The following is a 25,192-nucleotide window of genomic DNA, read 5'->3' as shown; positions in this document are numbered from 1 at the left end:
TGTAGTTATCTTTTCTGTATGTATTTTTACTATATGTATCTTTACTGTATTTATATTTACTGTATTTATCTTTACTGTATGTATCTTCACTGTATTTATCTTCACTGTATGTATCTTCACTGTAATTATCTTTCTGTATTTATCTTTACTCTATTTATCGTTTCTGTATGTATCTTTACTGTATTTATCTTTACTGAATGTATAGTTAATGTATTTATATTTACTGTATGTATCTTTACTGTATTTATATTTACTGTATGTATCTTTACTGTATTTATCTTTACTGTATGTATCTTCAGTGTTTTTATCTTTACTGTATGTATTTTCAGTGTATTTATCTTTACTGTATTTATATTCACTGTATGTATCTTTACTGTATTTTTCTTCACTGTATTTATCTTTGGTGTATGTATCTTTACTGTATGTGTCTTTACTGTATTTATCTTTACTATTCGTATCTTTACTGTATGCGTCTTCTCTGTATGTATCTTCACTGTATTTATCTTTTCTGTATATATCTTTACTGTATGTATCTTCACTGTATTTACATTTACTGTATGTTTCTTTACTGTATTTATATTTGCTGTATGTATCTTTACTGTATTTATATTTGCTGTATGTATCTTTACTGTAATTATCTTTGGGGTATTTATATTTACTGTATGTATATATACTGTATGTATCTTCACTGTATTTATCTTTACTGTATGTATCTTTACTGTATGTATCTTTACTGTATGTATATTTACTGTACTTATCTTTACTGTACTTATATTTACTGTATTTATCTTTACTGTATGTACCTTTACTGTATTTATCTTACTGTATTTATCTTCACTGTATGTATCTTTACTGTATTTATCTTTACTGTTTGTATCTTTACTGTATTTATCTTTACTGTATTATCTTGACTGTATTATCTTGACTGTATTTATGTTTACTGTATGTATCTTTACTGTATGTATCTTCACTGTATGCATCTTCACTGTATGCATCTTCACTGTATTTATATTTACTGGATGTATCTTTACTGTATTTATATTTACTGTATGTATCTTTACAGTATTTATATTTTCTGTATGTATCTTTACTGTATTTATCTTTACTGTATGTATTTTTACTGTATTTATCTCTACTGTATCTACAGTACTTATTTTTTTTTACTTGTATTTACACTACTTACTTTTTATTACTTGTATTTACACTACTTACTTTTTATTACTTGTATTTACAATAATTACATTTTTTACTTGTATTTACACTAATTACTTTTTTATTTGTATAATCACTACTTACTTTTTATTACTTGTATTTACAATACTTACATTTTTGTACTTGTATTTACCCTACTTACATTTTTTTACTTGTATTTACACTAATTACTTTTTTTTACTCGTATTTACACTACTTACTTTTTGTTACTTGTATTTGCAATACTTATTTTTTATTACTTGTATTTACATTACTTACTTTTTATAACTTGTATTTACACTACTTACTTTTATTACTTGTATTTACACTAGTTACTTTTTATTACTTGTATTTACATTACTTACTTTTTATTACTTGTATTTACACTACTTACTTTTATTACTTGTATTTACACTAGTTACTTTTTATTACTTATATTTACACGACTTATTTTTTATTACTTGTATTTACACAAGTTACTTTTTATTACTTGTATTTACACTACTTACTTTTTCAGGTCCAGTGCTTAAAAGTTCACCAACTTTTAATCTATACAAAGTTAGGTTTACCGCTTACAAGTTCACTAGTTATGAACCCATGCACAACAGTTAGTGTATGATTCAGTGACATATTATATCTCTTGTCCATATTTCAGTGTTGATACTTTACTTCCACGAGTTCAGTTGTCCATTCTCCAGGTTTCCTTTTTGTCATTAATTGTACCTCAGCCACTTTCATTGTATCAATATATATATAGCTGATTAACTCTTTCTACAGCACGCTGTCTACAAAGTAAAAGTCTTTCTCTCGTTAAGTAAACATTTTTTTACTCTACAGTAAAACCGGTCGAACTGGATATCATCCAGTCTCAGCGTACTATGTCAACTAACAAAGAAGTTAAATTAACGTGTATTGCACGTGGCTCTCGACCTCCTGCAACCATCACCTGGTGGAAAGGTTCACAACAAATATCCCCCTCTGGTGTCCGTGTCACGACAGAAGGCGATACGACTACTAGCAGCCTACTGTTTACACCATCAGTGGAAGACAACGGTAAGCACGTGTCGTGCAAGGCTGAAAACCTCAGAATTCCTGACAGCGAGATACAGAAAGGCTTATCCCTAGAAGTTCATTGTGAGTAAACTTTGATCACTTTTACACTTACACATAAGAAATGAAACTATTTTAAAAAACAAACTTCCTTATATTTATTAATAATTCACACTTAGTTTATTTTATTCTACAAACATCAAAACTATTTTGTGTTGCAACTGGAATGACATATTTTCTTTTATTGATTTACATACGCGTGAATTTTTACGCTCCTTTCTGAAGAGGCTGGACGGCAAGATTGAGGGCTCACGATGCCAAAATTCGGGTTTCGATACTAGTGGTGAATAAATGTATTGTGTGACCTCACAACGATTGATATCCATACCTTAAGTACTTGAAAATTATTTTAACATGTTTAGCTTTAGTACAACCAGGGTCCTTTTCAAACTACCCTTAATGTGGTTCTCTTGTATTTATCTGTATAACAGTTACTTAATGTCATTATTTTATATAGATGCAGCTTAACTGTTCTGTTTATTTTAGCGGCATTACTAACACTAAAAACAAACAAGAGCCGGCATGGCCAGGTGGGTTAAGGCGTTCGAGTCGTAATCCGAGGGTCGCGGGTTCGAATCTCCCTCGCACCAAACATGCTCGCCCCATTTCAGCCTTGGGGGAGTTGTAATGTGACGGTCAATCTCACTATTCGTTGGTAAAAGAGTAGCCCAAGAGTTGGCGGTGGATGGTGATGACTAGCTGCCTTCCCTCTAGTTTTACACTGCCAAATTAGGGACGGCTAGCGCAGATAGCCTTTGAGTAGCTTTGCGCGAAATTCAAAACAAACAATCATTGAAACAAAACCTTATCATGAAGCCTAATAGTTGTTATTATCTAATTCGACGGTGAGGAATTTATGGTTCGCGTATCACATCGTGCCTAACGTCCAATATTTAGTTGACACGCATGCAGTTGGAAAGACGGCATTACTTCTGCCTGTACCAGTACAATTCTATTACAACGTTTCGTTGTAGTATTCTAACTGACCCTGAGACTTAGGGTTCCCTTTTTCTGCGCATGTCACGAGGTTTTGATGAGTTACATTCAAGATTTGATTTAATTTATAGATTTAATAAATAAACGTTTCTTGGCACGTTTTGGTACTAAAAATAAAGTAAAATCGTGAATTTGTTGCTTTTAACATTTCAAGATTTGTTACTCTCGTGAACAGTAAGTGCGTATTTTAGAGCTCGTGTTAATTTGTGAATGGCTTCTAGAGCATATATTTTAGATTCATATTAATTTCCAATTAGAGCAAACTACGTTCTCATTACTAGAATCCAAAAGGGTAAGGATTTTATCAGACTAGACATTATTTTCTGAAGCAATGGTTGTTTTATCATTCGAACAGTTTTGTTGTTAGTTATGTTAGTTATATTTTTGGCCATAAACCCAATAATAACACCACAATAAAGCACTCAGTTTCAGAGCTGATTGGATTTCCCTTTACCGTCCAAAGGTGCTCATGCCCGACCTAATTCGTATTTGAGACAGACTTTTAACAATAAATAATTTTACAAGTTTTCTAACGCTACTGAGGTAAATACTATTTTATCTTTTATTTTAATCATCTGATTTTCTGGAACGAGGTAGACAAATATGGATGTGTTACATCACGTCATAGAAATGATTACATCTCTTTTTTCTATTTTTTTTCCAACGTAATGCTTTTTCGATTCTGTATGAGTTTCTAGCGTGGCATGATCTGGTGGTTAAGGCGTCCTACCTGCAATCTGAGGGTCGCGGGTTAGAATCCCTGTCGCATCGAACGGGCTTGCCCTTTCAACCGTGTTATTGTTGTGATGTCCAGTCAGTCCCACTATACATTGACTATACATAAGAGTAACCCAATAGTTTGTGATAGTTATTGAGAAGTTGCCTTCCCTATAGTCAATTACTGCTAAATTAGGGACGGTTAGGGTTAAACAAATATCTCAAGAAATGGAGAGGTGTGTGATCAAAAAAGAAAAATGTTCCTTTTAAGGACCAAACTTTTAGATTGCAAATTAAAATATACTGGTTTCCAGTAACAACCGCACGTACAAAATTAAAACAAGTATATTGTATAAGGATTTCCAGCAGCAACAATATAAAATAATGGAAAATAGCAACAATATAGTTAAAACATTGCTCATGCGGGAAACCCATGGAAAACTGATACAAAATGGCGTGTCAAAATACTGTAACATTCTCGCTCCCTATATTGTTACACCTATTACCTCGTAAAGTAACCAAGCGTTTTATACGTACAGGTAGTTTTATAAGTAACAAATATACCAACAAACCAATGAAGTGGATAATTCGAGGGACAGAGGGTTACTTTTTGAATTTCGTGCAAAGCTACTTGATGGCTATCTGCGCTAACCGTCCCTAATTTAGCAGTGTAAGGCTAGAGGGAAGGCAGCTAGTCATCACCACCCACCGCCAACTCTTGGGCTACTCTTTTACCAACGAATAGAGGGATTGACCGTTACTTATAACGCCCCTACGGCTGAAAGGGCGAGCATGTTTGGTGCGAGCGGGATTCGAACACGCGACCCTCGGATTACGAGTCTAACGCCTTAACCCACCTGGCCATGCCAGGCCAAGGATAGAGAGAGTGGATTATTTTATATGTAGGACATTTTAAAAACAATCACTTAGCCGCTGTCAATTTAATTTTAATATCGATACGTGAACGTTACAGATTCTAATGTATTCTCTATCTTAAAAAGAAAAAAATCCTTCCAAAAGAAAAACGGACTTGAAGATGATTATATCAAAGGTTTCTATTACCTTTCTGTATGAACTACTAGATCCACCAATCGTGTCATTACGTGTGGTCTCCGATCACGAGAAAGTTGGGATTAGCGAATACGACGACGTTATATTTGAATGTGATATCCAAGCTCATCCTTGGGTAAACAGTATAGACTGGTATTTCAACGGACGTAGATTAACCAACGATCCCTTGTTAGGAGTTCTGATCAGCAGTCAGTCTATGGTTCTACAGAATATTCAGAGGAGTTTCAGGGGGCGCTTCATCTGTTCGGCTACGAATAATGAAGACAAGGGAGTCAGCAATGAGATATTTCTCAAGGTTAAGTGTACGTTGTTTTGAAATTAAAATATTTCTTTTTAATATAAGTGAAACTTGAAACTTTGACCATGTGAAATCTGCAAGCTTGAAAAATGTTCTTTTCTTATCTTGTCGGTTGGTCTCTTTATTTGTGTTGGAACAATATGATTCGTTATACACAGTGTAATGGATCGTTTTGTTACTGATAACACACGGTATAATGGATCGTTTTGTTACTGATAACACACGGTATAATGGATCGTTTTGTTACTGATAACACACGGTGTAATGGATCGTTTTGATACTGATAACACACGGTATAATGGATCGTTTTGATACTGATAACACACGGTGTAATGGATTGTTTTGTTACTGATAACACACGGTATAATGGATCGTTTTGATACTGATAACACACGGAAAAATGGATCGTTTTGTTACTGATAACACACGGTGTAATGGATTGTTTTGTTACGGTGTAATGGATCGTTTTGATACTGATAACACACGGTATAATGGATCGTTTTGTTACTGATAACACACGGTATAATGGATCGTTTTGTTACTGATAACACACGGTATAATGGATCGTTTTGTTACTGATAACACACATATAATGGATCGTTTTGTTACTGATAACACACGGTGTAATGGATCGTTTTGTTACTGATAACACACAGTGTAATGGATATAGATAACACAATTAGTAACTAGTGATAATGTGAGTTATAACACATGACATATTGACCGATCACATGACTGGAAACATCATCATAGGTTATCTCTTTTCCAGACTCTCCAGTATGTCAGCCAGCCCAGAAATTTGTTTATGGAATCTTGAAACCAGAAAGTGTCCAAATCCAGTGTCACCTAGATGCTGACCCGAAAGAGGTCAAGTTTTTTTGGCGGTTCAACAGTTCTACGAAAGTGACGGATCAAATTATTCACTCTGTCGAAAGCGCCCTGAAAAGTATAGCATCTCACAACATAGAGTCAGACGAAGGATTTGGAACATTATTGTGTTGGGGAGAAAACGAGATAGGGACTCAGAAAGATCCCTGTGTCTTTAACATAATACCCGCAGGTGCGTGTCATTGAGATTTCATTTTTTTTTTTTTTAAAGGCAAACCCTTTGATTCGATTTAGCACAGTAACAACACCTTCAGTTAATAAGCACAAAGTAGGCCTAACGAGATTATAAATTCTTGAGGAAAACAATTAATAAGCACAAATGAGGCCTAACGAGATTATACATTCTTGAGGAAAACAATTAATAAGTACAAAATAAGCTAACGAGATTATAAATTCTTGAAAAAACAATTAATAAACACAAAGTAGGCCTAACGAGATTATAAATTATTGAGGAAAATAATTAATAAACACAAAGTAGTTCTAACTAGATTATAAATTCTTGAAGAAAACAATTAATAAACACAAAATAGACCTAATCCATTTCTTGACCCTTTTAATATTGTGAATTAATATAAGATTAGATTTTCAAACGTTCGATTTTATTTTTTTAGTGTTACAAAATAAGTAACTGTTGTTTGCTAGCGTTGCATCTATCTGTCTGGTATGTTCTCGTAGTAGAACAAGTTAATAGAGTTATTTGGTGTGAAATGTAGTTATAAATAGATTATTGCTATAAATTATAATTAGAAACTGACTGTGTTGTTGTATGTGAAATGTAATAAGAAGTCAATTATACTATTGGATGTGAAGTGCTTGTTTGTTTGTTTGTTTTGAATTGAGCACAAAGTTACACAATGGGCTACACGTGTTCTGCCCACCACGGGTATCGAAACCCGGTTTTTAGCATTATAAGCCCGTAGGATGTGAAGTGTAATTGTAAATTAAGTATGTGATTGGGTGATAAGTGTAATTAAAAGCTGTTAGTTTGGAAAGTTTAATGCTAAGTGTAATTAGAAATTGATTGTGTTATTTGGTGTTAAGTGCAATCAGAACTTCATTGCTCGGAGTGTTTAGTGTTAAGTGTAATTGCAAGGTAACTGTGTTTCATTTATCTTTCTGTGATTAATAAGTTTGTGTTAAGATATATTAATAATTTACGGATAGTGAGATATACAAGTCGTTTCATTTTCTTATCTTAATTCTTTTAAGAAATAGATTCACTTTAGAAGACGTTACTAGAATACAAGGATTCTGAACATTTGGTGCCATTTTTCCAAGTTTTGAATACGTTAAGACATTATTCCAAATAAATAGATAAAATTTATTAGTAGACTTGCTTTAAGCAAACAATCCATTCTCTATTCCAGAGGCTCCTCTACCGGTTGAAAACTGTACTGTGTTTAACAGGACGGAAGACATGATACTAGTAGAATGTCTGGAGGGATTTAACGGTGGAATGGATCAGACATTCATCATGGAAGTGTACTCTGAAGAAAGCACAACTCTTTATGCGAAGGTTTCTTCACAAGTTCCAATTTTTCTGGTTAATGGGTTAACTCAAGGAACGGTTTTCATGCTCTTTATATATGCTGTGAATCGAAAAGGCAGAAGTTCGGTGATCCAGCTTTCAACCAGTACTATCCGACAAGCAGCGAAGTTAACCAGTAGGGTTCTTTTTACTTAGTGTATTCCACAGTAAACATGAATATCTTGTTCCTCAGTGTATTCCACAGTAGATATAAATATCGTGTACCTTAGTATACTACACAGTAGACATAAATATCTTGTTCCTCAGTGTATTCTACAGTAGACATAAATATGTTGTTCCTCAGTGTACTCCACAGTAGACATAAATATCTTGTTCCTCAGTGTACTCCACAGTAGACATAAATATCTTGTTCCTTAATGTATTCCATAGTAAACTTAAATATCTTGTTCCTCAGTGTATTCCACAGTAAACATAAAGATCTTGTTCTTCAGTATATGCCACAGTAAACGTAAGAATCATAATTATTTGTACTCCAGATACAAATAATCTGTTTTTTTCTTGTTATTTTCCCAGAGTGTAGATGGCGCAATCTTCATGTATTAATTATCTTGTTTTATATCCTCATTATATAACGGACATTGTCCGTTATACAACACAATAAATTTTCCACGATATTTCCCAGAAGTCTGTGTTCTGTAAAATATTATAACAGCCAACGAGTAGGAGAACTCGTTGTTATGTTAAACCAACATTTGTTCAGTCATCCATCTTATTTTCCACCGAGCTATTTCACAAGATAGGATGCTTTATGCTTGGATTAATATATTCGGGAAGTTGTTGTCCAGAATTTGAAATGTATTATTCATGACGTCACATATTTGCATAAAAGGGTTTAAAGGCTTCTTATATTTTGCTGTGCTTTTCGTGAAATGTATTACACAGATTGTTTTATTTTATTTTTTTATCTGTTCCTTTCAAGGAGAAAGATCAGGAACGTTTGTTTTCAACCCAGTGTTAACAGTATTTGTCAGTACCACAGTAGCCTTGATATCAGTGATTTTTATCCTGATTGTTGTTGTGAAGATAAGAAAGAGAGCCATGTTGAAAGGTAGGACTATTATATTTTGAATCTTTACATGTTTTTACTTTTAAACTCTGTTTAAACTTTTATCTTTATGGAACTTTAACAGTGAGGTTACCCAAGATAGCATGACGCCGTCCCTAATTTCAAACTACCAGCCACAGGGAGTTAACCTGTGAGCTGTTGCTATTTTCAGTACATTTTGTTTATATTTTTGTTTCTGTATTTATTCTGTTTATTTACTTTTACAGCAACTTCCCCATTCTCTATTCCAGAGGTTCCTCTACCGGTTGAAATGTTGAAAAGTAAACTGCGATTTTTATTAGATCATTAAGAAGAAAGATTCGAATCTCAAATTGTAGAAGAATCTTCATTAACAAACACAACAACACGATTACTGATTAAATGGTAAACAAGGGCTAGCATGTTTGTTGTGGCTGAAAATAAAACAATGTCTCGTACCGTAAGTTATAATAAAATATTTTACTGAAACTATAAAACAAAGCTAAAGTTATGGGATATGAAAAATATCACAGAAGAGGAAAGGTTCTCCTAACATAACAATTCTGATACATTATAGGAACAACTTCAAAAAAAGCTGTGCAAAACCCCAGTTTTACCCGATTCACTGAAAGGAATACAGGTTTCTATTACTGAACGTTACATGATATTCTCCTTGCAAGAAATTTGGTTAATTGCTAATTAGCAGACGAGGAGTTCCCGTACAAGTTTCTGTCAAAAATTAAGCAAATTCTATATGAAACAAAAGAGACCTCCACTTTTAATAGAAAACATAATTTTTTTTTCCTATGGCTTGGATAATAAATACTATCCTAAATGTTCTCTCCAATCACTTTTATTTGAGTGCTGGGCCACCCGTGTGAAACTCCAGACTATTACCTGATTCACTGACAGGTATTATAGTTTTCTATTACTGAACGTTACATGATATTACCCTTGCAAGAAACTTGGTTAACTACTAAATAGCGAAATCCCATACAAAACTAGAAAGAAACAAAGTTAACCAAACTTAAACATCACAGATATTTCGATAAAAAAGTATATGTTATGACTAAAAGTAAACTTACATATTTTAGGAAACTTAGACCACGACCATTTCGCGAGTGAAGTTTAGATTGCGTCCACTGTCATTAGCTAATGGTTACTCAGCAGGTGTGAATTTAGTCAAAAGCGTTTATCTCGTGTTAGCTGACACTGAGCGAGAAAGTTTGTTTAATACAGTGTAACTTTGGGCAACGAAATAGGCCTAAACACATTAAAAAGACGTTTGCCTAGTTTAGTCTGACTCTGGACGAGAAAGATTGCATAGTGTGTGTGACTGAGCAATAACCTTCACGTCGAACTGTTGAGTAAACAGTCTAACTTATTAATAACTTACCTTGATTAAAAAATGATTTGTTTTATTATTTATAACTCAGAAGCGTATTCACAAAAGTATTTGTTCTTTTCCACCAGATGGCAGCTTAATTCGAAAATCTAGGTGTTTCTTTGGTATTAATCAATACAAGAAACATAAATTGGAAAACGAATTACTTTTAATCCCTATTGATGTAATAACCTTGTTTTTTTCTAGCCGTGTGAGTCCGGAGACATACCGTCATACAACAGGGGTGGGGGAATCAGATGTTCTAATAGCACGAGAGAACAACACATTAAGTATATATCGTAATAACACTTTATGTCCTTATTGGTGGGCCCGGCACGGCCAAGCTTGTTAAGGCGTTCGACTCGTAATCCGAGGGTCGCGGGTTCGAATCCCGTTCGCACCAAACATGCTTGCCCTTTCAGCCGTGGGGGCGTTATAATGTGACGGTCAATCCCACTATTCGTTGGTAAAAGAGTTGGTAGTGATGACTAGCTGCCTTCCCTCTAGTCTTACACTGTTAAATTAGGGACGGCTAGCGCAGATAGCCCTCGAGTAGCGTTGCGCGAAATACAAAATAAGAAATAAGAATCTGTCGTAATAACACTTTTTGTCCTTATTGGTATAAGAACAAAGAGCACATGAAAACATACCGGAAACGTGTTTCAAATGTGTTAATTATTAAATACATATTTCGCAGTGACAGTTGCATGTCTGAACTCTTTATCCGTCCGTCTGTCCGAAGGCTTACATTAATGGTTGTGTTGTGACGTCGTGAAACTCAATATTTCCCAACGTTAGATAAATGAGAGGTGTATTTCAACGTGTAACTGTATTAATATATTATTAATGTTTATATTTGTCACTTATTTTTATTTTACAGCACCTCAACAAAGGAAGAGCTCGAGAGACAAGTGAGTGCTATTTTGAATCTGTTTTTTCTGGATGTTTATTAAGTAAAAAAAGCACATGTTCTTCTATCTTTGTGATTCAGTATTACCTATAACTGCACTAAGTCCTCAACTATTATTCATTCAAAGTCCTCTCTCTACCAAGTCCTTTTTTTTTCTCGTCAAATTAACCGAATATTTTGATTTTTTTAAACATCACACTTTTACTGTTTTGGTTTATTATTTATTAGTATATCTTATTTCAAGCTCTCACAGGTCTGAAGCCCCTTGCAGAAACCCGTGGAAGATGTTGATGATGGTCCAGATATTATACCAGCCAAAACCTTGAACAGGAAACTCTTGTCATGTGGGAAGTCATCTTATTGCTTTAATTTACGAACAAAACACATGAATTATTTCACGAATAAAATTGAAAAAAACAACAAAATATTAGATACATAGAGCATTCTCCTTTAACAGCAGGAATTATAGAACCGTAACCTTCACAAAACACGTTTGATTTGAATTTCGCGCAAAGCTACACGAGGCCTATCTGCGCTAGCCGTCCCTCATTTAGCAGTGTAAGACTAGAGGGAAGGCAGCCAATCGTCACCGCCCACCGCCAGCTCTTGATCTACTCTTTTACCAACGAATAGTGGGATTGACCGTCACATTATAACGTCCCTACGGCTGAAAGGACAAGCATGTTTAGTGTGACGGAGATTCGAGCCCGCGACCCTCGGATTAGGAGTCTGGTGCCTTAACCACCTGGCCATGCTGGGCCCACGTTGTATTTTGAAACTTCAGTGATAAGTATTGGAAAGAAATCTTATGTTAATACATATATTGGAATTATGGCCGAAATAGCCGATAACAGCGAGAATAATTACCTGGTGTTTCAATATAAAATCTTGCTTTATTTAATATTAGTTTAATTATCAAATAAAGTTAAATATTATTTGCTACCAATTTAGTTTTATTATCACATAGAGTAAGTCTACGGATTTATAACGCTAAATTCAGGGGTTCGATTCACCTCGCTGGACTCAGCAGATAGCCCTATGTAGCTCTGCTATAAGAAAACACACATACATTACATAGAGTTAGCTGTAATGTTTGCTACCATAGTTTTAGTGTCACAAAGTTAGCTGTATTATTTGCCATCATTTTTTCCTAAATTTTTGTCAGTTTACCTACGTGAAGGCTTCTGGATCAACAGACTAAACGTAATGCATCTTTTTATCAAGTTTAAAAATCCCTTGAAATATCGACCATATAAGGTTCAAAATATATAGAGAAAAAAGCTAACCCTCGTGTCTGTTGGTTAACTCATCATGTGCGATTTTTTGACAGAATTGTAATTCGAGATTAGTATAAGTTAAAGAACATTAAATCGAAATAAAAATTGTAATACTTTTTGAATTCCTGAAGAATAGATGTGTTGTTCTGAAAATGTTGAATATTAAACGTTAATTTTTAAATATATTTATATATTCTGTGAATTATGTTAATAGTGAATTGAAATTTTATAACAACAATTTTCGTCACCAGGTTACGATCATGGCAATTATGACCCGGATGAGATTTCCCCGAGTCATGGGGTGTTAGTTTTCTCTGATACGACATACGATGTGAAAGCAGAAACTGTAGCGTTACAGAAAATACCATCATTTAGTGTAAGTATTCCAGAACAATTAGTTTTATTTTGTCGTTTCAAGTCTGTTTGTTCGCGTGTGGGACTGGGGATTGGAGGGTTTTTAGTTTGAGACTTTATGTCGCTAAACACGTCCATACTTTCGGTTAAGGACAACGGTTAATCTCTTTATTTTCTATAGTATTTAAATACCGAAAAGTAGGGATCGAGTATTAGTCGTTGTCATGGTTAGTAGCTTAATACGATTAACTAAGCCTAACTGTTAGTTAGTAGCAACTTTTGTTAATTGTTAGGTACTGATAATTAACCAACTTTGTCCAACAATTTTGTTGCTAGTCTGCTGTCGTCATCAGGAAAGTTACGAGACAAACAACGTCCATATCGTGGATTAAACCTTGAGCTTGAAGTTTGTTTTATATCGTTTCTGATATTACTTTGTTGGGGTTTGACTTGGTTATAATCACACTATACTCATATATTGCTTTCCCTGTAACCTTATTATTCTAGTAAGTACGTCTATCAGGAACTGGCTCATACCAAATACACGCATTAAATTTATGTTTGTTACTATCACATGAGAAAATAAGATTCTGTTTCTTACTACTAACACCTTCTTTACTCGCCTCTCTCGGTTTATTCATTCGCTCTCACATCTCCCGGTCTCTTTCGTTTTTTGTTTTTTTTCTGTTAACACACCTGTTTATGCGTAATTATGTTTAAAACGCTCATCTTACCATAACGGAAGTAGCGTGTATACCAATATCTATATATGTAGCTAAATCTCCTGCGCCATCTATTGAACAGCACCACAAACAAATATGCATAATTTTTTTTTTCAAAATTTGGGTATACGATATCGAGAGGGTTAGAAAAATAAGTGTGATATGTAAAAACAACTATTTCTTTATCACATAACAGAATTTTAAATAAAAGCGCTCTACTCACAACAATAATACAACTTTTACTGTGACAGTATGCGAGGTTTGATTGTATCTTTATTAATATAATTCATAAATATAGTACTGAGAAAGTGGAGTTCCTAAAAAACTATTATTTTATCGATAAATGGTGTCAATATATAAAAACAGTTCATATAAGTGACACTTAAGAAAATTGTGAGTTTTGTAAGGTGATTCATTCTGATACTACGAGTTGGGTACTATTAGAGAACACAAACCGAACATTTCTACCCTGTAATAATTTCCAGAATGCCCGGCATTGTCAGGTGTGTTAAGGCGTTCGACTCGTAATCTGAGGGTCGCGGGTTCAAATCCCCGTCGCACCAAACATGCTTGCCGTTTCAGCCATGGGGGCATTATAATGTAACGGTCATTTCCATCATTCGTTGGTAAAAGAGTAGCCCAAGGGTTGGTGGTGGGTGATGATGACTAGCTGCCTTCCCTCTAGTCTTACATTGCTAAATGAGGGACGGCTAGCACAGATAGCCCTCGTGTAGCTTTGTGCGAAATTAAAACAAACAAACAAATCTAATCTCTTAGGGATTAGCCAAATGTCCGCTTTCTCATCAATTTCAACCCTAAACGATTTTTACAGCGAACTCCTGAACATAATTTCAGAACTCAATTCCTGCCGTCAGGCATAACGTAGATACCTAACGAACAAACTGTGGACGTAGAAAGCGTGAAGTGTGACGCGAGCAGACAGGAGTCCAGTCACCTTCGTAAAGAAGACCCAGAAGAGAATCTTGCCTGCCACAAACAGAGATACAGTAATTTACTGAACTGTATGGAAGTCAGTAATAAGTTAACAGCCGAAAGGGTACGAGAGATAAACTGTTTAATAATCAGTATCTAGTTGTAATAAACAACAATAATGAACAACAATACACCCCCGTACTTTCATATACTAATAATAGTGAAAAATGATAAACAACAATACACCCCCGTACTTTCATATACTAATAATAGTGAAAAATGATAAACAACAATGCAACCCCGTACTTTCATACACTAATAATAGTGAACAATGATAAACAACAATGCATCCCCGTACTTTCATACACTAATAATAGTGAAAAATGTTAAACAACAATGCATCCCCGTACTTTCATACACTAATAATAGTGAACAATGATAAACAACAATACACCAACGTACTTTCATACACTGATAATAGTGAACAATGATAAACAACAATACACCCCCTTACTTTCATACACTAATAATAGTGAACAATGATAAACAACAGTATACCCACGTACTTTCATACACTAATAATAGTAAACAATAATAAACAACAATACACCCACGTACTTTCACGTATATACACTAATAATAGTGAACAATGATAAACAACAATACACCCCCGTACTTTCATACACTAATAATGGTGACAATAATAAACAACAATACACCAACGTACTTTCATACACTAATAATAGTGACAATAATAAACAACAATACACCAACGTACTTTCATACACTAATAATAGTGACAATAATAAACAACAATATACCAACGTACTTTCATACACTAATAATGGTGACAATAATAAACAACAATACACCCACGTACTTTCATACACTAATAATAGTGACAATAATAAACAACAATACACCCACGTACTTTCATACACTAATAATAGTGACAACGCTTTGTAAGCACTTATTTGTCAGAGCATAATCACGAACAGGTTACACCGCACTGCCTGGAAAAACGCACCAGTTGGTTCTGTTTACAGATAGTTTAAGATAATAGATACAAGTACCAAACTAGAGGGTCTAAATTTCTATGATTTTTATGTTTTGTTTCGTGTTATAAATAGGACAAAACTGTGTTAAGAACTGGGTTTCGATAGTCCACTGTGTACCTTAGCAACAAGCCAATCTGGTATTCCACGCGGACAGAGTGTAAAACGTGCCACATGCGTGGTAACTGACCATTAGAATCTCTTCTTAATTCATAAAATTGTCACCAGTTGTTCGTTACGTGATTATTAATTCAAGCTTCAATGAAATGAAAGATAACGTCTATTCTATATTCTCTTAAAACCATTTAGTTACCCACACTCTCAGGACCACGAAATGTGTGACATAAAATTCAACATCCAAGTTGAGGAGCTTCTCGTGTGTTGTGCCACATGTGGAATCCAAGGGAAGTTTCGCGGGTTAGGTCCTGTTTCCACAAAAACACAACTCAAGCTTTGGAACTTGGCCGTGTCATAAGTGCAATGGTAAAGTGCTATTATTTGGTCAGATAAGAGTAGTCCAAGAATTGGCGGTGAGTCATGTTGACGTCCAAAATAAAATAAACCTTTGTTTTTATGTAGCGTTAATTGATGAGGGGCCCAAGCAACTGTAGAGCCACTTTTGTTTGTTGGTTAAATAAAAAATGCAGTGCAACACAGCCCAGCTGGAAAACAGTGATAGTCTCATAGAAACGTTTAAGTTTTTCGAAATTAGGTAAAAGTACATTGTAGCAGTGTTGTATCTATATACTTCAACCACTGCATCTTTGTTTGTTATACAGCCTGAAGACGGGGAACAAAAAGAAATGACATTTTCTGAAGCGAACCGAAACTCCAGAAGAGAAGAGAAGTGTTCAGATTACCAAATGGAAGAAACAGAAGTTACCGAGCAAGTGATGATCAAAAAACGAGAGAGTGTGGTCTAGTTGAAGGAATGTTGACGTTCAACCTCATTGGACAAGTACGTTTGGACCTTAACTACAACTTTAATTACATGACCTGATCGTTGTTGTGGCTAGTAACCTAAAACCTCCGCCAGGGTCGTACTACTGATTAATTTCTCTTTTTAATGGCAATAATTTTGTGTTTTACGGTTAACAACCGAATGCTTTATATAGTGGTAGGTGTTGTGGGTAGTTGTAAGGGTGGTGGGTATTCGATCCATGGATTTCTTTTTTCACAATCTCTGATAAATGTTGGTATCCAGTCATCACAAACTTGCTGTATGTGTTGGAGTTCCTAACAAGACTAAAGACCTGAAATCAATACGTAATAAAATGCAATGATTTTAACCTGATCTTTACTTTAATTTAAAGACATTTTATGTCCGTGATGCTCTAGTGTTAAAATACGAATATTTCCAAATGTTGGTAAAGTCCAATGAATTCGTTCAATTATCGTTTTATAAAATATTGTATAAAATTACAGTAACAAAAAGACAGGTTACCTTACAAAACTGAATAAACTGCAACTGATTTGTTATGTGTGTTTGTTTTTCAACTTATTTCACCTTTTCTACGTGTCTTCAGGACCTCGTCTATGGACTATGATCTATTTAGCCTTTGGATCCATCATCCATCTCGTTCTTCGTGGTGAAGAGTTCTTCTACCAGATCTCTGGTTATGTAACAGACAAACAGACAACCAATCAAGGGGTGTAAGTGGAAATATTGGTTCTGAAGCTTCAGTGTCTGTCAGTTTTACTTCTCCAATCCAGATTTTATGTAAAACCTTGTGTTCTTGTTTTTTGTAAATATGTATGGTTGTGTGTCTGTGAAAATTACGTATCTAAAAGACCAATGAAATTAAAATAATTTGGCAAAGATTCTTTTTGACTGAATAATTTTGAAATTTAGTTTTAGACGCAGTTTCACGAGTCTTACCACATAAACTTTTATTTTTTTTCTAAGTTTGACACTTTTTTCGTTATAAAGAAAATATTTTGTTAACCGATTTGAACGGTTGGTATACATTAAGTATTTCTTTTGGTTTTCAGATATATCACTTACCCGACTGGTGATTTAAATAACTTGTTTTTTGGTGACCAAGTAGTTAGCGCGCTTGACTCGCAATCGGTTTGTTTTGTGTTTGAATTTCTTTTTAATTTTTTTGTATAACTTTTTTCGTGACGCCAGTTTGGATCGAAAGTGAAACAATTTGTAAGTAGATCAAATACATGTATGGTGCTGACATCTAACGTTGAAGTTAGGTATTATTGATAACGAATTAACTCGTCTGTGGCATTGTGTTACCTATCGGCTTGGACGAGTTATCTCGTCTACGGCACTGAACAGGTTAAGGTAAGGACTGGAATTTAAAATGGATTTTCCAAAGTATTTCTTAATGATTATTTTATATGAATTTAATTATTGTTTTATAGTCCTGATTTTAATTAACAATTAATGTAACTGACATTTTAAAGACATTTATTTCATTGTTTGACGAAAAATGATGTTAAGAGGCTGGTTTAACGCCTCTTTTTCCTTTTACATATTTTGGAATTGTCATTTTGGAAATTTTATCACAATTTTATATACTGGTTAATAAATAGCCTAATTATCTATTTGCCAGTTGTTTAAGTACGCTACTTAAATTAATGACAAAGTTACTTGCAATAGTTCCAGATGTTTATCTTCTCTGGCAGCCATGAATTTTCAACATGTGCTGCAAGATATACCATTATTTAAAATGCACAATGCAACTTATTTATTAAATTGTGGTATATGTAATCTTGAATATCCAGAACAATTCAACTAATATTTTACTCCTGAAGATCAGTCAACACATATCTGAAAGTAATAATGTTTTCCTTGTTCGACTGAAATAGAAAATTTTAACAATCACCCATTTAATAATGTAGAATTACAATGTTGGAAAAAAATGGACAATGGAAATCTGTTAACAGAAATATAAAAATATTTTATCTTGATATAAAATAAAAACTTTTTATCCCTTTGGATTAACTAAAGATTTTCAAAATAAAAATACTGAAGCTTTAAATAAAAATATTTTTGTTAGAAATCTGTTTCGGATATATTTTTGTAGCAATAAACCAAATAAATGTAGAGGTAAAGATAAAAAAAGGAAAATTCGATTCATTTGATTTTTTAAAAAATGAAAAATCTACCCTCTGCTATTGACAGACATATAACCTTGGTAGAATTTATAATACATCAAGTATCTGAAGTAAAATACACGAAACGTAGGTATTTTTCAAGATGTATGTTAAATTTTGAATTTAAAAATACGTATATCAACGACGTTAAATGATGTAATTACATTTATATTAAGATAGAACCAAATACTAAATAAATATCCTTTAACGAAGGAAGAAACGAATCCTATATAGTTAAGGATTTAAAATATAAGTTATTTGATAATTTAGCCCTACCTTTCTTACTCCATAAAAGTGTTCTCCATTAAATCAGTTCAACCTGTAGTTCGTTTTAAAGATAATAAACCTGTAGGACCTCTTATCTTGAACTATAACAAATTCATTGAAGAATTTCATCCAATAGAAGTTGATAAATTGCCTCGTAGCTATAACAGTACTGAATTCAAAAATTATTTTGACAATCATATAGTTACAGATAATTTATAGGTTATCAAGGACGAGAAATTACAATCAATGTTGGAGAAAGACGCCAAATTCAGAATCGTAAAAATGAATAAAAAATGTGAAGCCTTAAAAAGAATTCATAAAAATATAAATCAATACTTGATTATCAAAATAAGCAAGAAAAGTTCATTAAATATAGATTATCAAATTCAAATCTACTTCAATATAAATGAAACATTCCTTTCAACATCTTCAAAAATAAAAAATTGAAAAACAGTTTACTATTATACAGATTGATAACTGTGATTTTATGTGTAAAAAATATATATATAAACAAATTTTAATAACAGAAATTAACAATACCAGAATAAATACTTAAAAACATATTATTATTAACAATATAAGTAAAGTGAATGAATTTACATAGAGTAAAAGACAGTTACTAAACCTGTCTCTCTTGTTTTTAATAATATTCCGGATGTTGTGCTTGAGAAACTAAAACATTTTAAAAGATAATCTAGATTATTATTATTTTCGATTGTTACAAACAACGCCACGGTTTTGAAAGGTTTAAATAACTTGAGTGGTTTAGTTAGGGCTAGCTCTGTTTCTGAGTAAGATTTCACTACACTGTAACACAAAATAGAGTTGAAAGATTTAATGAAAATATTCAATGCCATTTTGGACAATTTAAATTTAAAATTAAATTATATTAATTTTAATGAACAGGAATAGGAAAAAAACAGTGGGTATTCCAAGGTGAGAGAACTTTTCTTTATATATGGCCAGAACTTATTTTTGAAACAGATTTCGAATCCTAACTCATATCTACTTTTCTTTACTTAAATGATCTAATTGCCATACATAACTACCATTATAAATGCCATATTATTCATAAACAAACTTGAAAATAATGGCTATAAGTGCTCACAGTCACGAAAAGTTTGCATCGTTTTATCACAAATATGAAAATATTCTTAACAATTAATTTTCTATAAAGAAAATACCTTTTTTTGTCACTAGGGTATAGACAATTATAATTTTTGTCTGTACACCAGAACGTAAAAACTAGCCTCGAGTATCTGATTTTGTTTCGTTTTCTTATGTTTAATAAAATTTCAAAAGATAAAGCATAAGGTTAAGAAATTAACTACATATTGAGATATAACTTGCAGTTCTATATATTTTATTATTTCATTTCTCTGGAAGTAACGTAAGTGTACAATACAAGTATTAGAGTGGTTTCATTTCTACTTTAGAAATTATTCGAACTTTTAAGGGCGGTGGTTGGAGTAATTTATAGTACGAATATGTTAGGGTGACTAAATTTCATTTCTATTTTAGTATCTAGAAGAACATTTAAGGATAAATGCCTTCCCACAACTGGCTGTGGACTGTGAAAAGCGTTTGTTTGTTTTTTTGAATTTCGCGCAAAGCTACTCGAGGGCTATCTGCGCTAGCCGTACCCTAATTTAGCAGTGTAAGAATACTTAGAGGGAAGGCAGCTAGTCATCACCACCCACCGCCAACTCTTGGGCTACTATTTTATCAACGAATAGCGGAATTGACCGTCACTTTATAACGCCCTCACGGCTGAAAGAGCGAACATGTTTGGTGCGACAAGGATTCGAATGCCTTAACTCACCTGGCCATGCCGGGCTTTGGAATAGTGATGAAAAGTGTTCGATTTAAATGTATCTATGTAATAACATTTAAAATGTTCAGGAAGTGTTATTTCAAAGGTTATATCCTTAATAAGTTATATCAAAAACATTTCTTAGAAGCCACAAAAATTTGTTTTAATAAGTAAAATGTGTATTTCCATACAGAGTGAAATGTTAGATTTATAATTATTTTTCCTCAGAAAAAATTCAAAACTGTTTTACTAATAGTTTAATAAGAACTAATATATCGCCTACAAAGCTAACAAAACAATTTTATCTTGTCCAAAATAAAAATAAACTTAAATGTGGAATACGTTATGACAGAAGCTGTGACAAAGGAAGTCTTATGAAAACTTTCTATTTTTGATGTCCTTCTGGTGTTAAATCTTGGAAGTTTTGTTAAAAACTTCTATTTTTGAAATACATTCATCAAGTATATCTTTTCCAGCCGCATAGCATGCAAAAGTAAGTTCCAAAAAAAAATCAAAACTGAAACTCTAGGACTTCAATAGGAGAAAGTGGGTCATATTAAATAACACGCAATGTATGTAACGTGTTAACACTATTTTAATGAAATTCAAAGCAAGTTATTCCCGGGAGTAACTCGGACTTTGATAAGCAGAGAACCTAATCTGTCTCTAGATTCAGCTCGAATGTCTCCACTGGTGTCTTGACTACCGTTTGTCAGTTTTGTTGAACATGTTTCACCTTAGAGATCGGCTAATTATCATTTACCAGTACACGAGAAAACTGTGTATGTTCCACATGTATATAGTTTCTAGTGAAATAAATTATAGATATGTTTTTAACCCTAAGGTCATATTTTTCCTTTTTTCCGCCAATACTTAAATGCACTCGCGCTGATTGAACACCTTCATGTCTTACGTATTGAGAAATTCCACGAGGAAATGTATTAGCCATTCAAACTGAGTATTACAAATGAAGTTTAGGAAGCAGGCATATCCATCAATAATTCTACATCTTGCAAACAATATTTCAACGGCTCGTTCGACAAACTTAACCTGATACTCGTTTGTGACAAAATTTTATTAATTCTCGAGAAAACAAGTGAAAAACTTTGTTTATTAACAGAACATAACCGGCATTTCAAGCAATCTTGCAGTCTTTGTTATACATATAATTATTAATTGAAGTAAAATTATATTAATTTCTAAAAATACCACAAAATGTATTCTTGGATATAGATCTAAAATAATTAAGAAAAACGGAGCAGAACAACCGTTTTTTAAATTATCCTCGCTATCAAAGACTATAAACAGTTGCGAAAGAAGTTCAAAAAACAGTATTTATAAACAAATTAATAGAACTAGCTAACTTTCGATTATTATTGAATTAACGACATCGTTTCCTAGTTTCAGAGACTGAAAACGGCAAGTCAATTTATTAAACCCAACTGCCCCCTTTATCTTCTCTACTGAATACAGAAAATCCCTGGAATATTCTAATCACTGCTCTTAAATTTCTCTAGCGATGCAAATAGTGATGCTGCTTTAAATTCCGTTTATTTAGGCCTAATGATTTTTACACATCGCTGTGCTACAGATTTAAAGCACGTTTAGTTAGGCCTAATACTTTTTACACATTGCTGTACTACAAGTTTAAAGCACATTTAGTTGGACCTAATACTTTTTTACACATTGCTGTACTACAAGTTTAAAGCACATTTAGTTGGGCCTAATACTTTTTTACATATTGCCGTAATACCAATTTAAAGCACGTTTTTTAGGCCTAATACTTTTTATTCATCCCCATAATATCGATTTAAAGTCTGTTTAGCTAGGCCTAATAGTAATAGGTCTATTTTTCGTGTTTAAAATAATAAACTAAAGTAACAACAGAGAAATAGTTGGCCTTTAGTAACTTCCATCTACCCGCCACTTTATAAGACATATGGACTAAACTGCTAGGTCAGAGACTCTTATATTTTCAAGAATAGCCATTCCTAATTTAGAACTGTTGACCAAATGGAATAAGATATGTTTGCAACACCTTCCATTTATACGTGGCTCTTATTCACTGAATGGCACAATTTATTGTTAAGATTATTACGTTTCCAAATGTTGAAAGTACAGGTGGAATTTAGCACGATATCAAAGATCTAAACTTCAACCTTCCGAACGTAGTCCAAGATAGAAACTCTTACTCTACGCTCTGCCAGCAATAGGGACGCCAGAGATAGCACAAAATAATGTTTTATTAAAACACTTCCTTTATTACGTAATAATAAATTTAATAGATACAGTGAGCTGTGCTTATTTGATAACTTTAAAGTGCGTCGACGAACGTCTCGAAAGAAAAAAACACGTCAAGTAAGGCGATATTACACAGAACAACAAACATCAAACATTGTTCTTTTACGTATTGTAATTTAAAGACGGGGGGGTTGTTTACTCATTGCAGTCTTTTTATCGCATTCTAATCCCCCCCAAAGGCAACCCCTTTATCACTCCTCTCGTTTTATTCGATTTGTCCTCCGGCTTCACCATTTTAAGTGTCTCACACACGTTGAATTTAACACACTTGGTTACGTTTGTGTGTCGAGGGATATGGCTGGGCGGATCTGTGTAAAGAAATACAGGAGATTAATGGTAGAAACAAAACAAAGCGCCTTATGAATATTTATTATACAACTCTGTAATCCAACTGCCCATAAAGATATAATTGTAATCTCAGGTACTCGTAAGGATATGATTGTGTAATCCAATTACTCGTGAAGATACCAACTCTCTAATTCAGTTATTTAAGATACAGTGTGCCCATAAATTATTCACCCCATTATAAATTGTCCATTATATGAGCTACCTTAAAACGGTTTGCGCCAATTAATAACACAACTCAAGCAATTTTTGTTTTATTTAGGTAAACTACTACAGTTCAATCAATAATTCAGTAAACTTCCACGCGAAGCTCCATTGGTAGCACGCGGAACATCAAAGGCGGTAGATAATTTCGCTCCAAACGTTACAAAACATGTCTCGAGTCGATATTCTGCGAAATAAATAAAAAATGTCTCGAGTTGTGTTATTAATTATCACAAACCATTTTGAGATAGCTCTCATAATAAATAATTGGTAAAGGCCGATAATGGGTTGAATAATTTATCGACACCTTGTATAACTTTAATCTAATTATTCATAAAGATATAACTGTAAATTCAACTCAATTTTTTCAGTATTTCGTAACCAAAATTCTCTGCAATTCAAACACCATCGTACGTAATTTTTAAAAGTGTAGGTGTTTAAAGACAATAAAGACCTTGGGTTCTTTATTTGTTTTGAATTTCGCGCGAAGCTGCTCTAGGGCTCTCTGCACTAGCCGTTCCTAATCTAACAGTGTAAGACTAGAGGGAAGGCAGCTAGTCATCACCACCCACCGCCAACTCTTGGGCTACTCTTTTACCAACGAATAGTAGGATTGACCGTCACATATTAACGTCCCCACGGCTGAAAGGGCGATCATGTTTGTAGTGTGACGGGGATTCGAACCGGCGACCCTTAGGATTACGAGTCAAGCGCCGTAACCACCTGGCCATGACAGGCCCATTGGATTCATAGTTACTGCTACGTAAGCATATAGAGTGTGGTTTTGAAAAACAGGGTATAATTCGTATAGTAATGAGTTCCGGTTCAGACAATTCTGCACGTTATACGAAATACTTTTAGTATTACACAGGGGACCCGGTATTTCCAGGTGGGTTAAGGCGTTATAATGTGACGGTCAATCCCACTATTCGTTGATGACTAGCTGCCTTTCCTCTAATCTTACACAGCTAAATTAGGGGCGGCTAGCGCAGATAGTCCTCGCGTAGCTTTGCGCGAAATTCAAAAATAAAAAACGAGCTTACACAAAGTTATGATTTTTATCACTGTCTTTGTTCGTGTCTACACTGTGCTCTCTCTGCCACTTGTCATCAGTGGTGTGTTACTTTCTTCTCTCTCGGTGCATCTTCTGGAGAAATCCAGTTTGGCATATTCAGTGGGAAGTTCCCGCCGTCTAACAGGGTTAAGGCATTGACCACGAGGAAGGGATAAGTCAGCGTAAGTTACGTCTTCCAGCTGCTAGAGATGAAATAAACATTGGTAACATAAATATCAGTACGGCGGTAAAAGTTACTTGGATAGGAGATGATAAAAAAAAACCAAAACGTATTAGACAAAAGCCGTATAATGTATATCTTGAAAATAGCTAGGGCAGTTTTAATATGCCGTTTTTAATCTTTGGGCTACTAAATCCGATGCCCCTCGCTAGTGCAGCGGTAAGTTTACGGATTTACAACGCTAAAATCAGGGGTTCGATACCCCTCGGTGGGCTCAGCAGATAGCCCGATGTGGCTTTGCTATAAGAAAAACACACAACACACACAAAATCCGGCATGCTGATGTTCGCAGATTACATTCAGGCTCGTAAATCCGGCTCGGTGATGTTCGCGGATTATCTTTCGGCTAGTAAATCCGGCTCGGTGATGTTCGCGGA

The 25,192-nt window shown here is 33.9% G+C and overlaps 2 protein-coding genes across 6 annotated transcripts in view; one reads left to right on the top strand and one right to left on the bottom strand.

Moving 5' to 3' along the window:
- Nucleotides 1–1,917: 1,917 nt before the first annotated feature.
- On the top strand, nucleotides 1,918–17,301 carry LOC143258559 (B-cell receptor CD22-like). 3 transcript variants are annotated; one of them, XM_076517700.1, is made up of 10 exons: nucleotides 1,918–2,325; nucleotides 5,097–5,387; nucleotides 6,153–6,443; nucleotides 7,639–7,935; nucleotides 8,740–8,868; nucleotides 11,109–11,139; nucleotides 11,383–11,482; nucleotides 12,667–12,791; nucleotides 16,259–16,437; nucleotides 17,006–17,301. In XM_076517700.1, exons 1-7 carry the CDS (start codon nucleotides 2,070–2,072, stop codon nucleotides 11,462–11,464), a joined length of 1,377 nt encoding a protein of 458 aa, XP_076373815.1. In that variant the 5' UTR covers nucleotides 1,918–2,069; the 3' UTR covers nucleotides 11,465–11,482; nucleotides 12,667–12,791; nucleotides 16,259–16,437; nucleotides 17,006–17,301. The 3 variants fall into 3 exon arrangements, with proteins under 3 accessions (XP_076373815.1, XP_076373824.1, XP_076373834.1); XM_076517709.1 differs by having other exon boundaries at nucleotides 11,383–11,486; nucleotides 12,668–12,791; XM_076517719.1 differs by lacking the exon at nucleotides 5,097–5,387.
- Nucleotides 17,302–21,957: 4,656 nt separating this feature from the next.
- LOC143258542 (neural cell adhesion molecule 2-like) overlaps nucleotides 21,958–25,192 on the bottom strand; it is a 278,171-nt gene continuing 274,936 nt past the window's right edge. For 2 of the 3 annotated variants that reach the window (XM_076517686.1, XM_076517675.1), the window contains exons 13-14: nucleotides 24,564–24,777; nucleotides 21,958–23,279 (exon numbers count right to left, since the gene is read on the bottom strand). In XM_076517686.1, coding sequence (XP_076373801.1) covers nucleotides 24,601–24,777 — 177 coding nt within the window. In that variant the 3' untranslated portion in view covers nucleotides 21,958–23,279; nucleotides 24,564–24,600. The remainder of the gene's footprint in view (nucleotides 23,280–24,563; nucleotides 24,778–25,192) is intronic. The other variant, XM_076517682.1, reaches the window with a different exon arrangement.

This window comes from Tachypleus tridentatus, chromosome 1, assembly GCF_004210375.1.
Source record: "Tachypleus tridentatus isolate NWPU-2018 chromosome 1, ASM421037v1, whole genome shotgun sequence".
NCBI lineage: Eukaryota > Metazoa > Arthropoda > Merostomata > Xiphosura > Limulidae > Tachypleus > Tachypleus tridentatus.
The sequence above is the reverse complement of the archived record's forward strand: the minus strand, read 5'-3'. Positions and strand labels throughout refer to the sequence as shown.

What these genes read in the sequence shown, in the direction of transcription:
- LOC143258559 (XM_076517700.1), top strand. Translation starts at nt 2,070, where the DNA reads ATGTCAACTAACAAAGAAGTTAAATTAACGTGTATTGCACGTGGCTCT. An exon ending in CTTTAACATAATACCCGCAG is followed by an intron (nt 6,444 to 7,638) that starts GTGCGTGTCATT and finishes TCTCTATTCCAG; the next exon opens with AGGCTCCTCTACCGGTTGAA. An exon ending in AGGAAGAGCTCGAGAGACAA is followed by an intron (nt 11,140 to 11,382) that starts GTGAGTGCTATT and finishes TCTTATTTCAAG; the next exon opens with CTCTCACAGGTCTGAAGCCC.